This window comes from Melospiza melodia, chromosome 4, assembly GCF_035770615.1.
Source record: "Melospiza melodia melodia isolate bMelMel2 chromosome 4, bMelMel2.pri, whole genome shotgun sequence".
NCBI classification, from domain to species: Eukaryota; Metazoa; Chordata; class Aves; order Passeriformes; family Passerellidae; genus Melospiza; species Melospiza melodia.
Window position 1 is genome coordinate 82,240,096 of NC_086197.1, and position 15,488 is coordinate 82,255,583.

General features: G+C 39.7%; 1 protein-coding gene across 1 annotated transcript in view; it reads right to left on the reverse strand.

Annotated features, from left to right (window-relative positions):
- The window catches only part of ATP6AP1 (ATPase H+ transporting accessory protein 1), a 50,099-nt gene extending 37,976 nt beyond the window's left edge, over window positions 1–12,123 (reverse strand). The window contains exons 1-3 of the mRNA XM_063155374.1: window positions 11,999–12,123; window positions 5,683–5,809; window positions 5,512–5,580 (exon numbers count right to left, since the gene is read on the reverse strand). Of these exons, the coding sequence (XP_063011444.1) occupies window positions 5,512–5,580; window positions 5,683–5,809; window positions 11,999–12,108 (306 nt within the window). The 5' untranslated portion in view covers window positions 12,109–12,123. The remainder of the gene's footprint in view (window positions 1–5,511; window positions 5,581–5,682; window positions 5,810–11,998) is intronic.
- Window positions 12,124–15,488: the final 3,365 nt, after the last annotated feature.

Genomic DNA, 15,488 nt, shown 5'->3' on the forward strand with positions numbered 1-15,488 from the left:
CTCCCATGGGAATCAGTCCTCCAGGGACTTCTCCAAGGAGAGTCCTTCCCACAGGCTGCAGTTCTTCATGAACTGCTCCCTCCCATGGGGTGCAGTCCATCAGGAACAGACTGCTCCAGCCCGGGCTCCTCTCTCCACAGATCCTGCCAGGAGCCTTCCCACGGGGTCACAGCTTCCTTCAGGCCCCCAGCTCTCCTGGCACTGGGTTGCAGGTGGATCTCTGCTCCCCTGTATCTCCCTGGGCTACAGAGGCACAGCTGTCACACCACGGGCTGCAGGTGAATCTCAGCCTGCTCTGCTGCCTCCTCCCACCCCTCCTGTGCTGACCTTGGGGCTAGTTTCTCATAAATTCTCACTCTCTTCTCAAAACACAACTGCTTCTGTGCAGTAACTTCTTCACCTTTTTAAATATGCTGCCACTGTCTCTGATGGGCTGGGCCCTGGCCAGTGGTGGGTCCCTCTTGGAGCATTGACACTTTTGGACATGGGGGAAGCTTCTGGCAGCTTCTCAAAAGAGCCATCCTGCAGCCCACCCACTACCAAAGTCTTGTCACAGAAACCCAATACAAATATGAAAACTAGAAGATATATTTTCATTGAGTCCTACTTTACAGCTTGTTAACTTTGCTTTTATGTTTTCTACATTTAAGTCCAGATTAAGTCTTTCACTTAATCCAACACTGAGAACTTCAAGCTGTTACAGACTCTGTCTCTCCCTCCCATGCAAGTGTTGTGGTGTTCCTAAGACTTTTCTCCTACTATTCATTTGCTCCTTTTTGTCTGTTCTTTGACTGCTTTTCTGACCTGCTCTCTAATTCTTTCTAATTGCTCACATCTTCCTTCCTAGGCAAAGGCTATAGGTACTATCATATTTCTACAGATGCTCATAAGGATTATGTGGAATTGTCTGATTTACCAGACTAAGAGCAAAGTAACTGCAGAAATTAAAATAGAGCAGAAAGCACTGATCTTGTGTAGTGTTTGAGTCTGTTTGTGAGTGTTTGGTATTTGAGTAGTGCTTTTAGCACCTCCTGGAAAAAAATTATGAAACATTTCATTTTGATTTGTTTACAGATTTGCATTTAGACCTCAAATTCTGAGAAATTCAAGGTTTTTTTTTATTTTCAATTTTTTAATCCCCTGTCCTATAGCAGGAGCCAGAATGGCAAGAGCCATTTCATCCAAGGACATTAAACAGATTACTCATTTAATGTAGAATAAGATATAAAATGTATCATTACTGAGTAACATCTTAATTGTGCTCTACTCCTAACCAGTAGAGCCACTGCCATCTGACTCAGCTTCCAGCCACTGGTATTCAGCTGCTTTTCATCTGAAGGGGAGACACAGCTGGATACCAGCTCAGCAGCCTCAGGTAGGCAATCTGATCCCATGCCTCTTTGTCCTTCTTGCCATTTGGCAATCGTGCACTTTTCCTTACAATACCCATATGTTGCTTTGCACATTTTAGGATTTCAGCTGCCATGCTTGTTCAAAACATGAAAACTCCAAAAGGGAGTGGCGAATGAAGAGGATATTGAGAAACAATTGATTTTGCATTCTGTTGAAGAAAACCACATAGTAGCTAGAAAAAGAAGAGAGACAAGGAGAGAGAGGAAGGGGAAAAGAAGGAGAAGGGGAAGGTTCGATTTTAACTTTCCAATTATTATCTAACCTACAAACTTTTACACTGTAGCCATGCCCTTCAAATGTATGCATAAATTGGTAAATTATAATTTTAATGACAATTGATCTGATGTACTTTATGTGATGAAGTGTGTTGCAGCTACAGGAAGTATTGTTGAAAACCCCAATGCTGTACTGTATAGTGGGAAACATGACACCAATTAATTTTTTTTTTCTGAGGATTACAGACAGATCCAAGGGACTGTCAAGAAGAAAACCTGAAGTCCAAGAATGGGAGGAAGCATTCCAAAGAATAAAATACAGACTATAACAATAACAAAGGACTGTACTGCGGAAAAGATTGATGTGGCCTTCCCATAAAAGTTTTGCCTAACAGTTCTGCTGAGGATATCTGAAGGAGTTAATGGGCATCTAGGAAGCTCTAGATGGTACAGTCTGCTTGGACCCACACAAGGCATTTGGCAGTCTTGAAGCAAGGGCAACTAAGAAACTGAGCTGCTTTGGAGAGAGAGGCAGTCTCTACAAGAAGGTAGCTAAAGAATAGAAAAGATTTAGCAAGCAAGGGGCATAAAAAAAATATCTGTTACTGCACTAGAGTCTGTTCTGTTCCATATGTTCCTAAACTATCTGATAAAAATATAAATATTGAGCTAATGAAACTTGTTCATTATGATGACTTTTCCAGGTTAGTAAAGGCAGTGACTGACTGATGAACTACAGAAGCAGCTTCTGGCACAGCCTCTTGGTCAACTGAGCAACTGATAAGATTCAATGTAAATTGATTTTAGCACAGTACAGGATGACAGAAAAACAAACCTAATTTTACATACACAATAATAGGTGTTAGACTCAGAACTGAGTTACCCTTCAGTAATGAAATCTTGAGAGTTACAGCAGCTCTTTGAAAATGGTAATTCAGAGGCTGATAGTGATCAGGATGGAAAAAAAATCAAATATTAATAGCATTTTAGAAAAGACTAGAGAACAAAACATCATCATGTCACTGAATAAATCTATGATGAACTTTTATCTTGATTATTATGTGGTTCTGTGCAGGTTCCCTTGTCAAAAAATAAATAATATAATAAAACTAGAAGAAAAAAAATAAAGACAGTCAAAATTTTGTTAGAACCCGTGTGTCACACATGAATAAATAGTAGTGCTCAGACCATGACCACTGAGTGAGGATAGGATGGAGTTATCACACTACAAGTGGCAATGACTTACGCAGTTATAATTATGTAGATGCACAGCTGGCCACTAATTGGAGTGTGTTAATATACACTGCAGTTCTAAAGAGCTGAGCACTGTCTAGGGAAAGCCAAAGCTAATATTAAAGAAAAATAGTCTGTAGGGTAGGTTCTTGAAAAGGAAGTTCCCCAAATGCTAATCTCCGTATTTTATTATTTAATTTAGAAGTTGTTTGAAAGTTCAAGATAAATCATCTACCTATAAGATTCCATTTGTATGAACTGGAATAAGATTGTTTTATTGCATGCAAACCCATTGATACCAAAATCTCAGAGCAGCTGCTAATGCAGCTGAACAAATCAAATATCTGCAAATGTTTCTGGGGTTTACAAGTTTATAACTCTTTTCAAATAACACTTTCTTCTTGTAGAACACATGCTGTTACATGCTCTTATACATTCTAAATGAAATCTCCAGCTTAGGTTTATGAATAAGTTTGCATTTCTGAGGTTCATAAAGGAGGATGCTTGAGAGCAATGGAACATTTATTACAGCTTCACTGATCACTTGTATAATATAGACTGTGTAGGTAAAAAACTTCTGATTATGCAACATCAAAGATGCTAATTTCCCCAGGGAGAATATTCAGACCCGACCTTCATTTTGTCCAGTGTTGTGTGAGTATTATTGCAATTTTCACAGCATGATAAAGAATTGATTTCTTACCCAAAGTATCTCAAGTGGAGTTCAAGTAATATGATAGCAACCCAGCAAATTTTTGTAGATTCTGTTATGCCCAATATGGATGACTATAAAGTTCCTTTTCTGGCCCTGAGAACTAAACCTTATGCAAGAGATTTTGACAAAACTCTCTCTGTGGGCACCCAGGTGAAAAGGAAAGTATGCAGTTTATACATCTCATTTGCTTCCACTCACGTGAAAGAAAATGAGGTTTATAAACTCACTCACCTCACCTCCATCAAACTACACTGGAAAAGCATTAAGATTGCCAAATCCAAGAGAACAAATGCAGGAAGTGCTGGAGTTAAGGTGAGCAATTTGTAAAAATAAACTTCCCTGTTTTAAAGAAGCCATAGTACAGAAAAAATTCCTCAGCTCCAAGACAGAGAGGGAACAGAGGCAAAGGCAGAAGAAAAACAGTTGCTGACATTTATTCAGATTGTTAAATACTTGGGTATAAGTGTTTGACCTGCCAGATACAGACAAGGATTTACTTAAACATGACCTTTTGTTTAGCTGAGGACCTCCTTCCCAGCCTCACTAGGTCCCAATCCCCTTGCATACCACCTGATTTCTAAACCCATCAGTCTCTTGCCTTATCTCTAGACTTTAAAGCCTTTAATCTCCATCTACAGGGCTGAGGGAGTCCTAATTACAAGGTGAAGAAGAATGTTTTAGGTACTTTGATATGCCTCTTAAACGTGGAGGGCCTACTTCAGTAAGACCACCCCATTATTAGGAACTTGCAATGTCATGCATTGCAATGCACGTCAAAGAGCTAAAATTTAACCCGTTTTGCAGTCAGGCAGCAACAAAAAATTGGTCTGGACACAGTCTTCCAGAGATGTTAAACCCTGAGAAGGTAAGACATAACAGAGAAGAACCAGCACAGCTGCCTGCAGGCACAGCCACTGATCCTCCCAGTACAGATGATTATCACTCCCATTCATTCCTCAGAAAACCCATGCAGATACTCTGAAGAATTGTTTCTCTTCCAGCAGCAGTGTTAAAATGCTGTTATATGACACAGAGATTAATATCTCCAGTTCCACTTGTACAAGGAAGACGTGAGGTTCTAAGATGTAGAGATAGGTATTATGTGAATATTTATGTATTTAATTACATATAGTGCTTGCTGTGTGGTGCTTGGGAATTTACATTTCCTTGTGTGCTCTGATACCATTTACATTACTAATAGCTCTGTTCATCCTGCACTGCCTCCAGGAATGTCTTTATGACTTCCACAAGTGAACATTTTGTCTAATTACATTTCAATAAACTGTCATGTAAGTACAACCATAGATGCTCTGCACAAAACCTATACAACTTCTCAGTGAGGACAAAACTTGAAGCTGTTGACTGACTCAGAATGATTCCATCTGAAATTCTGTGCCGAGAGTTTATTTCAAGTTAATTAGTTAGCATTATTTTTTCCATGAAGATTAAGGCAATATAGCATCTAGTGACATATTAAGTTAATACAAATATAAAAGAGTTAACTCCCAGAATGAGCTTCAATTTCTGTAAAAAGATAATAGGTATTAAATTCTGAAAATAAGAAAAAAAATCTTGGTTCCTGTAAGTTCTTTTCTTCTTATGGCTTCAAAACAGAATTTTGGGGTGTTGGTCTGGAATTTTATATTGGTTTTTACAATAGAATATTGCAGCATATTTAAGAGCAATTTTGTCAGTTAGGATGAATTGTGAAAACTCAATCTTTAAAAATATAATAGCTACAAAGCATGTATCTGCAAACCCAGTTTACTTCCTTTAACAAATCTGCTTATACTGGAATAATCTCGATAGTTTACACAGGAAAACTTCTGCAACTCAGTGCCCTTTTCCAAATTATTTTCTCTATGCATCTTTCTTACATCTTTCTTTTTCTTTTTAAATACTGCACATAAAGAAATAAATGAGATAAATGCTTGCCTGAACATTTTGAAACGGATTCTTGTTGCCATAGGATTCACTGAAGTATGTGAAGTCATCTATGCTAAGCTGAAAAACAAAGAGAGTAGGTTGGTGAGAAGGAGCCATGGCATCTCATTTAGGTATAGACTTGTGCTCAGTATTGGTGAGAAAAAAAAATGGTTTACATACCCTATCTTGCAGGAACAAGACGAGATTTCTGGAGTTCTGGGTAAGAAGAGGTTGCAAGAGTGATGTCAGCTCCTGTTCTGAGACAACTTTTCCTTCATGCACTGCAATGTCTGGATTCCACTGTGATCTACAAAGGAATAATTCCTTTTTCTGTAGAATTTTCTGCCAATGATGACACCTTTCTTTAAATATGCAACAGCAGGTAATGAAATCATCATCTTGCAGGTAATGAAATCATCACGTTTAAAATCAACTTTGCAGTTCAGTTTACTTTCATTCTATTCAAGAGAATAAGATTTTGCTTATTTATGCCTGCATCAAATTGACTGTATTACAGTAAGAATGAATAGGGGTAATGTCTCTCTCTATTTTCTTATTTGTGTACAACAGCAGAGCTGCATCTTTCCATAAAAAGTTACTTATTAAGTGCAATGAAGAAGAATACATTGAAAACATTCAGAGAGAATTCCCAGATGGCACCCCAGCTCCCAAAACACTTTTCTGTGCTGACAGATGGAGGTCAGGAGGAGCAGAACTCAGACTAGATCACAGGTTGTCTTAAACTAGTTTTTTTTTCAACAGAACTTTTGTTAGTAGAAGTGTCTTACAGTGCCATTGCACACAGGTTCTCTCCTGAGGTTTTCCTGATGAAGGAACCATTCTACAGAAGCCGCTCAGAAAAGTCAGCAGCAGGAGCTCTTCTGAATGGAATGACTCAAAGCACCCAGCCCTATAACTCCTTTGCCAACCTGTCACTATGAGGGCTGGACAGAGAAATAACTCATCTATTTAGTTCTGCTGCTACAGGAAACAGCAAAACAAGAGGTGGCATTATTCTTTCAACACCTCATTGGGATTTTAACAGCATGCAACATGGGGCTGTAGGGATGAAACTTTTTATGATAATTTCTATCATAGGTGTTTTGACTAATGAGAATTATCTTTGGAAAAATAAATTGAACTTGATGCATAATCTTCCATCTTTGCCCAGGTACACATCAGTTGCAACCTGAGAAAACAGGTTTTAGCAATTGATGATACTCTAACTGGTTCTAATTACAATGAGTCGAATATAGGCAATTGTTGTGTGCTCTAACATCATTTATTATTGATTGCAATTTGATCAAGTTGAGATAAAAGTTAAATTTTCTAACCCAAAGCAATTTGCAAGTGACCATTACACAGCAAGCTTTTATGAATGAGAACAACCTTTGCAATCCTTTAAAATGGAGGAAGAACAGGGTTAATGAACTCATATGTGGGGTTCAATGTGGTTTTTTGGATAAGAAAATCTAAACTGCACTCCCAAGTCCTCCCTGTAATTCCAAAGAAGATTGCTGAAAGTGAATCAAAAGTGTCAAATTGCACCCATAGCAGAGGTCAAACCAGCACAGTCCTGCAGCAGCAGGTGATCCCCACCTCGCTTCGGATTCTGGGGCTTGGGAAAGCATGAGAGCAAACTCTGTATGTGGAAGACTCCTTCAGGACAAGGTGCTGGAGATGTGAAAATTAAATTCTAGTAGAATTTTTGCCCGTCATTTTACAAGCTTTAGAAAAAGAAATCTTGCTGAGATGAAGGAAATGGTTTTTTGTTGGTTGAAATGATCTGATTTTTTTTTTGTTTTACTCATCATCTTCGCTTTGTTAATTTGTGCTTGGAAGTCCACATTAACTTATTTTTATAAACATAAACAACTGAGAAATTGCAACAGGCATGCCTCAACTTTTCACAGAAGACAAACCTCACAATTTAAAAAAATTAAGTATAACCTTTTAAATGAATATATTTGAAAACACAGAAAGTCCCAAAGATTCTGAATGACTCTTCAGGAACTGACTTTGATACTGACTTTGTGCCTTGCATTACCACATCAAAATACTAATGATATTAAAGAAAAAGCAGATAGAACAAATTAAAAGATGATAAAAAATGGCTTGTGTGAAAGAAAATGACACTGAATACCTTGGTATGTTTATTAAAAAAAAACTAAATAAATCTATTTCATACCTAATCTTAGAAAAATGAAGCTTTTGAGAGCTTTGGGAACTTGCAATTAAGACTAAAAGGTAACAAAAGCACATCAAACAAAACGAAATTATCTGCAGCAGCACAATGATAAAGGCTTTTGCTGTGAACTCAAAACCTCAGAAGTTTAATGATCCTCTTTTAAAACATACTTGCTTCTAAGAAGTTCCCTGTTCCTTGAAGCAGTTCTTGTTAGCTATCTAACCTTGAAAACATCTTTTGTGACACTTTTTAACTTTCACGCAGTCAACTTTAGTAACTTCATCATCAAAAAAAATTCCACATCCGTTGATTAATAATTCTATTAAAATGCAGCATTTGCCTAATACTTGTATTCACAATATCTATTTTGCTGCTTTTTAACAGTCTGCTGAGCACCATGCACGGCAGTAGGGAAGGCTACATCCTTCACTGAGGGAGCTGTTGCTCTCTGCTTGGTGCCACAACATTCTCAGCCTGGTTCAGAGAGGAAATAGAACCACAGGAACACTGAGGCTGGAAAGGACCTCTAAAATCAAGTCCAATCAAGTCAAGTGTCAATCCAGCACTGCCATGTCCACCACTAAACCATGTGCCTAAGTGCAACATCCACATCCACCTGTTTTTAGAACATTTCCAGCTGACTCAACCACTTCCCTGTTCCAATGCCTGACCACACTTGCAGTGAAGAAATTTTTCCTAATATCCAACGCAAACTTCCCCTGGTGCAACTTGAGACTTCCTTTTATCCAATCTCTTGCTAGGTAGGAGAAGAGACCAACCCCCACCTGGCTACAGCCTCCTTTTGGAGAGTTATAGAGAGTGATAAGGTCTCCCCTCAGCCCCTTTTCTCCAGGCTGAACACCCCAGGTCCCTCAGCCACTCCTCACAAGACTTGTGCCCCAGCCACCACCAGCCTCCTTGCCTGGTCAGGACATTTTACTGGGTGCTTTACTGGGAGCTGCAGGGTGAAAGGGAGATCTGTGAGTGCCAGGGGCTCCTGGATACAGCCAGGATGAGCTTCCCTGAACACAGCCAAGCAGCTCATCCCACTGAACTGCTCACCTCAGTGATGGATGAATGGTGGAACTGGCAGCAGGCCAACACCCATATTGATTGCTCTTACTGACTGCTCACACAAACTCTGGTGCCCAGAGACACACAGCCTCCTACAGCGACCCACGAGCCAAGTGGGCTCCCTGCCATGGCACCAGCAGGGCTCCAAATGACAAGCATCTCTGCTAATGGATGTGTGCAGGAGCACACAGCTTAAAGGAACCCTAAGGAAGCTTTAAGATTGAGGAAACTTAAAACTCAACTGCTCTCTCTTTCCTCCATCAGTCAAACAGTGCCCCAAAGAAAGTGAGGAAAGCAAGTTTAGCTTGGTATTTTGCTCCTTTCTTATACCTCACTGCTCTGACAACATTATGCTCTTTCCTGAACAGTATTCTTTCTGGAATTTGAGCAATTGGGTTGATGGAAGCAAAGATTTCAAGATTTCCTGTATCTGGACCCACCAGAAGGGCAGATGGGAAGACAACAAGGCTTCTAGCACTCTAACTCATGATTACATTTTTGCTTTGTAGCTGGCTTCAGAACTCTTTCCTACAAGTTATTCTTGTCAGTTGTCTCTAGCAGCCACCTTGTGATTACCATGTAAGAAATCATGTTTTCCCCTGCTCAGGAGAAGTAAAATAGCTTTCATGCTGGCACACAGTGTCTCCATAGGCATCCAATAAAATTATAGCTAAAAAAATTTTCCTTTCTATGTTACACCTTCTTTCAGTAGATTTATCAGTAAAGTCCCCGTAGTTTAGGAAACACTGCAAATGTACTAATTTGCATTAAGACATTCTCAAAGTCATTCATAACCTGGGTTTGTCAGAAAAAGATTATCTTCCTTATATAAGAATAGCATAAACAAGGAAGTAATATATTTTAAAAGACTGTAGGCAAAAATCATTCCTAAAACAAACACATGAGGGGGCAATTACAAAAGCTAATTTTAATTAATTTATTTGCTCAAACTCCTTCTCTTTATCTGTGGAGGGAAAGAAATTCTTCTGAACATTAGTTCAAAATGGCTAAATCAATTTTTTTCTGTGTATCATATGCAAGAAGAGCCTTTCAACCTTCCCTCCTCCAAAAACCTAACCAGGGAATATTAGTTTAAAGCCTTATTTTGAAATAAAGGTCAAATTTTCCACACCAGTTATTTGAAGAACATCCAATGATATATTCTTTTGTGAAAAACAGGACAGTGTGATGTACTGAGTTAGTCCATATTTGAATTGAGATAGAGTGTTGCTTTTTAAAAAAACCACTTTTCTCCAAGTAGGGATTTGCATTTTATTTTCTAGAGGGAAGAGGGATTTGATTTACTAATGTCTCTGTGAGAACTGGTATCATACTTCCCGTTTCTTTGTGCACTGCATGTGTTTGTCAGCTGTGGGTTTCACCTCTGTCTGGCATCTTTAAATAGCATGAATACAGTATAGTAATAATGCATAAAAGAGACTGTCACATTCTCTAATTCAGCTGTCCTGAGACATGGCTTGGCAAACACTGGCTAATTCTAAATTAGAACTAAATGTAGTATCCTTCAATTATTCAATATGAAATCCTAACAGATGACCTGGGAAAGGGTGATGGAATAGATCAGTGAATCACAGCTTCTGTTGATTAATGAATTGCTGAACTTTAATACTGGTAGGACATGTTCCTACAGAGTGAATAGATATCCACAGATATCCATAATTACTGCAATTCTCTAGTTAACTTTCCTAAGACTCTTAATAGAAATTTACAGATTTCGTAGGCCTGTGGATGACACACTGCAAACCTCGCATCACTGGGAAGTACCAAATGTAAGGCACAGACTTAGGGGTTAGCAGCAGGAAGTTGTTGTTAGTGTTACTTTGTTTTATAAAATAACGAAAAACGTATTTTCAGTTGCTTCATAGACCTTCACCAGAACTAAATTTGGCCCCACAAGAACTTTACCTTTCAAAATGCAAATATCATGGTTGGAGGAACATTTCTTCCACAAAGGGTTGTATTCCTGGAGACATGAAACTGTTTACCCAGTCCAGTATCCTGATTTTCTGCTCTGGATTTGTATAAACCAGAAAAATCTGCAGTAGAACAGGGTGCTAATTGCATCTTGATGGAAAGTTTGCTGTTATGACTATATGGGATTAAGTGATAAGACCTTGTTTATATATACAGCAGGTATGTTTTTTATATAAACCAGGAAGTAGGACAAAGGAAGCGCTGATCTTTTCTTAAATGCTTAGAATCGCTTTTAGCCTAAGAACAGTGCTTTCCAACATTTACTTTGCTTTTAAATACAGGGGTATTACACAGGGGTAATACACTCATGAATCCTGTCTTAGTGGTGAATCACTAAGTATTTTGAATATTAAATTGCCTTGATGTTGAAACTTTTTTTTTCTTTTAGGAGGAGAAAAAAAGGTGAAAGCTATAAAATCAAACTTTTTCAAAACATGCAGATTTCCATATGCAGAGTTTCAGGTTTTGGAAATCCATAAAAGATGAGTAAAGATATGGCAAAGGTGGTTAATAAGTGGTAATGAATTTTTCTGACAACTTTACATATTCACTATCCACCTGAAACTACTGCATTGCCCAACCTGCCATATTTCTGGAAATCCCAAGTAATAGTACAAATCCTTGAAGGGATCATGAACAAAATTCCTGGTTGGAAAGAAAGAGGTCTATTCCTGGTTCTTTCAAAACAGCTTCAGAGTCCTATTTTATAAGTAGATGCAAACCCCTGAATTTCATGCGTCTCTGGATCTGTCAAGACTTCAGTTGTTTCTAACATCCGATGCATATACATGCAGTAATGTACTTAAGAACCTGTATTTAAATGAACATTAAAGTGAAAAGTCAGGGTTCAGAAGTTAGGAAATCTAAGGCTTAAAAAACTACAACAGAGTTTTAAAAAACTACACAGCCCCTTTTTGTGCCACTGCCTTAAGCTGTGGATTTAAGCCTTAACATCTCTTAACAGTGGAATTCAAAGATGCTTTAGGGTGAGTAAAGCACATCTACTTCAGATTAGTTCACAGAATTTATTTACTTCTTGCTCAGCTTAGAACACTAAAATTATAAATAAAAACGGGTAAAATCACCTGTTGACTTGTTTGATGGCCGAGGTGCAAATTTACTTTTTGGTGAATTTACTGCCCGGAGCGGATTTACCATATTCGGCGGCACACCACACTCTGCGCAGACACACACAGAGCAGCAGCACAAGCAGGGATACACTTGTATCCGATCTCTTACCTCCGCGTTGACCAGAGCAGCATCGGCACATGGGGCACGGCCAGGGCCGCGTGGAGCAGCAGGGCGAGGGAGGCGAGCAGCGGGGCTGGGGCGGCGGGGCGCGGAGCCATGGCTGCGGGACTGCCCCGGGAGCGCCCGGCACACGGAGCGCCCGGCACACGGAGAGCCCGGCACACGGAGCGCCCGGCCCGGCACACGGACAGCCCGGCCCGGCCGTGCGCACTGCCGCACTTCCCGCCCGGCCCTGCCGCCGCCGACACCGCTCCCGACACCAGGGGCGTCCAGAACGCCAACTTCCTCCGCCTCAGCTCGGGAGGCACTCCTGCTTTTAATGCTTTCAGGTTTGTGGTTCAAACAGCTCGTAAAACGCCCTGTCGGTTTCCTCTAACCTTCAAGTGCAAGGGAAAGTCATGGAGTTCAAACTGCTGTCCTATGCAGGCTGATAACACTTATGTAACTTCAAAATGGAGTTTACAGAAAAGTTTTCTGTACTGCACAAAATGTATTCTGCAGAACTTCTATCTTCTTCCCCTGCTACATATTATCATGTCCCTCAGCTTAGTTTTTTCACATGTATTGAGATCTGGCGTCACACATTTGGGTGTTGACAGGTTTGAAATCTGCAATAAACTGCAGATTCCAGCAAGAAGGAAGAGAGAGAAAATGGCATGTTCAGAGCCACTGAAACGCAGAATTGTTAAGCTATCTTTTGCACAGAGCAATGCTGCCCCAGAAATCAAAAATATTTTAAATTGGGGCAAATTATAACCCCTCCAGAATGTGACAGGACTTCAGTATTTCACATGACTCATGTGAGAACAAAATAGTCTTAGAGAATTCCTTCATGCCTGGAAGCAAATTGCTCTGGGACGCTTTTTTGTGGCTGCCAAACACTGAGCAGTTTCTACACCTTGTGACTACATTAGGCGGCAGCAGCTCGGGCACATGTTTGGCTCTGGGCAAAAATGCCTCCTCACCATCAGAACAGGATGTTAGAGATCATACACAAAAGAAGTTATGAGCTATGTTAAAATGAGTTGTGTTAAGGGGAAAATAAGGAAGCACAATGAAAACTGTACAAGATGACAGAAACAGAGGTCAGAAGACATGCATGACTAAATCTGAGCACATGCAGTCAGATCAGTTAAATCTACTTGTCTTGAATCACAGTATATTGTTAGAGTGTGGCTGCCTAATATAAGGCAATTTGTTCATCAGCTCAATCTGAAATCTGATTTCTCAGAAAAAAAATAATTTTAAGGGTAGCAATAAAACATTGCCATGTTCCTTTTCTTCTCCATTTTATCTTTACATAACACAGATTTTTTACTGTACTTTTTCCTCTTAACCTCAGAGATATATTAGAATTCCCTTTAACAAGCCAGTATGTGTGTTTGTCTGTTTAAGGGTCTGTATAGGTAAGACAGTAAACCAGACCTCAAAGACAGAGGTAGAAACAGAAGCACCTAGACAGAATAAAGGAATTGCAGAATTTCCAACAAAACTCAATTTTGCAGGACAATATTTGACACACTAACCAATTCACACACTGTTACAAAAACATCACCCTAAGCCCTACACCAGATGCACAAATAGTCTGCAGGTCTGATCACATTCAGAAGAGCCAGCTGGGTTCACAAATCCATGGTTTATTGAATGTAGCTTCTCTGGGATTGCTGGTGACAAAAGCAGCTGCTGCAGAATATATTGCACAAATTTAATTTCCTGTGTCAACACTCAGCATAACTGACGACCCAAGACTAACCAAAAGGCATCATTTTTGTGGAGGGTGAGAAAGACAAACCTGTCAATCTGTTCCTTAAAATTTTGTGTCAAATTCTCATCCCCTACTGAGGTACAAAATTTGAGGTACATTTTATACCTTATTAACCACTATTGTGCAAAGCACTGATGGTGGGACTGTGGTCAAACCTTCCACTCTCTGCATTGTATGGAATATTTGCTGGTAGGAGGTGTACTTGGTTTGTACAAAACATTTCTGGGCAATAAGTGGAACACAGCCACATGGTTTCTACCCTCACTTCCCGTTCCTCCTCATGGCTGTGGCAACACAAACCACAGGACTCCGCCCGGGTTCCGTCACATCCTGAGCTTTGCCCTCTCTTCACTGCTCCGTGCTTCCAACACACACCACTGAGATGCACAGCTGGGGGGTATACTCTGTATTCTGCCTTACAGAAACAGTCTTAAATCTTCTTGAAGCATAACCAGAGTGTTTTCTCTCAGATTACCATATCACTTATGAACAAACTTTTAACTGAAAACAAACCGACATTTCCTTTTTAATATTTCTGCATGAACCACAGTTTGGGAACAACTGAAGTGAAAAAAGCTTTGAAAAAAAGGAACGAGAAGAGTCTATTGAGTGGGATTTCGATTTGCTTCACTAAATTTAGCTCACAAATATATCTGCATATATTTTCTCCTCTTTTCTTCACTCCTAAAAATAGTGGGTTTTTGGACACTGATTTGAAGGATGATAGTTAGAAAATGCTTTTTTTGTGGAAAAGCACGTTCCAAATATTAGTCAAGCATCCAACTAACTGTACTTCCAGCACAAATTTTTAACTATTTACACAAAAGTTTCCACAGTGTGACTAAATGGCACTGCCAGGAAAGAGCTAATGGTGGTGGTGAATGGAGTTCACATCGATCTGGCACATAGTCACCAGTGGTGCTCCCCAGGGCTCACTACTGGGGCCAATCCTGATTAATGTCATTACCAATGACACGGAGGAGCGGATCTGTTGCCTCAGGATGATGAAAGAGAATGATGTGCTGGAGCATGTCCAGAGAAGGGCAGTGAAGTTAGTCAAGAGTCAAGAGAGACCACAGAAGATGGCCTCAAGTTGCACCAGAAGATATTTATGTTGGATAATAGGAAAAGATTCTTCACTGAAAGGATAGTCAAGCTTTGGAAGAAGCTGCCCAGGGGAGTGGTGGAGTCACCACACCTGGAGGTATTTAAAAGCTATGTAGATGTAGACTTAGAGACACAGTTTAAGGGTGGAGTTGGCAGTGTCAGGTTAACGGTTGGACTCGATCTTAAAGGTCCTCGCAACCGAAATGATTCTGGGATTCCAGAAACCTCCAACACCACATTGCCTTGAAATAAATGGACTACTAGCTTTTCACATTTGTTTGAACTATTTCCTTACCTTTTTTTTTAAATCATCCTTCTGGAGTTGTAAATCACCTTTTTAAAAATATGCTTAAGAAGGAAGGAAAAAATTTATAGAGAGGCAGATTCCTATCTATGTGACTCATTGCCATTCAACCCATAATTTACTTCAAAACTCCTTTTATCACTCTGGGGGAAATTCAGACTTAGCAGCCGTTCTTATCTTAAGGCTCAGATGTCAGAAAGCACACAAGCCAGCTGGAATGCTCATGTGCTGCAATTCTACAATTAGTTCAGTACTGAACTACAATGCAGAACTTAAACAAACTACAATTCTGAATGTAATGG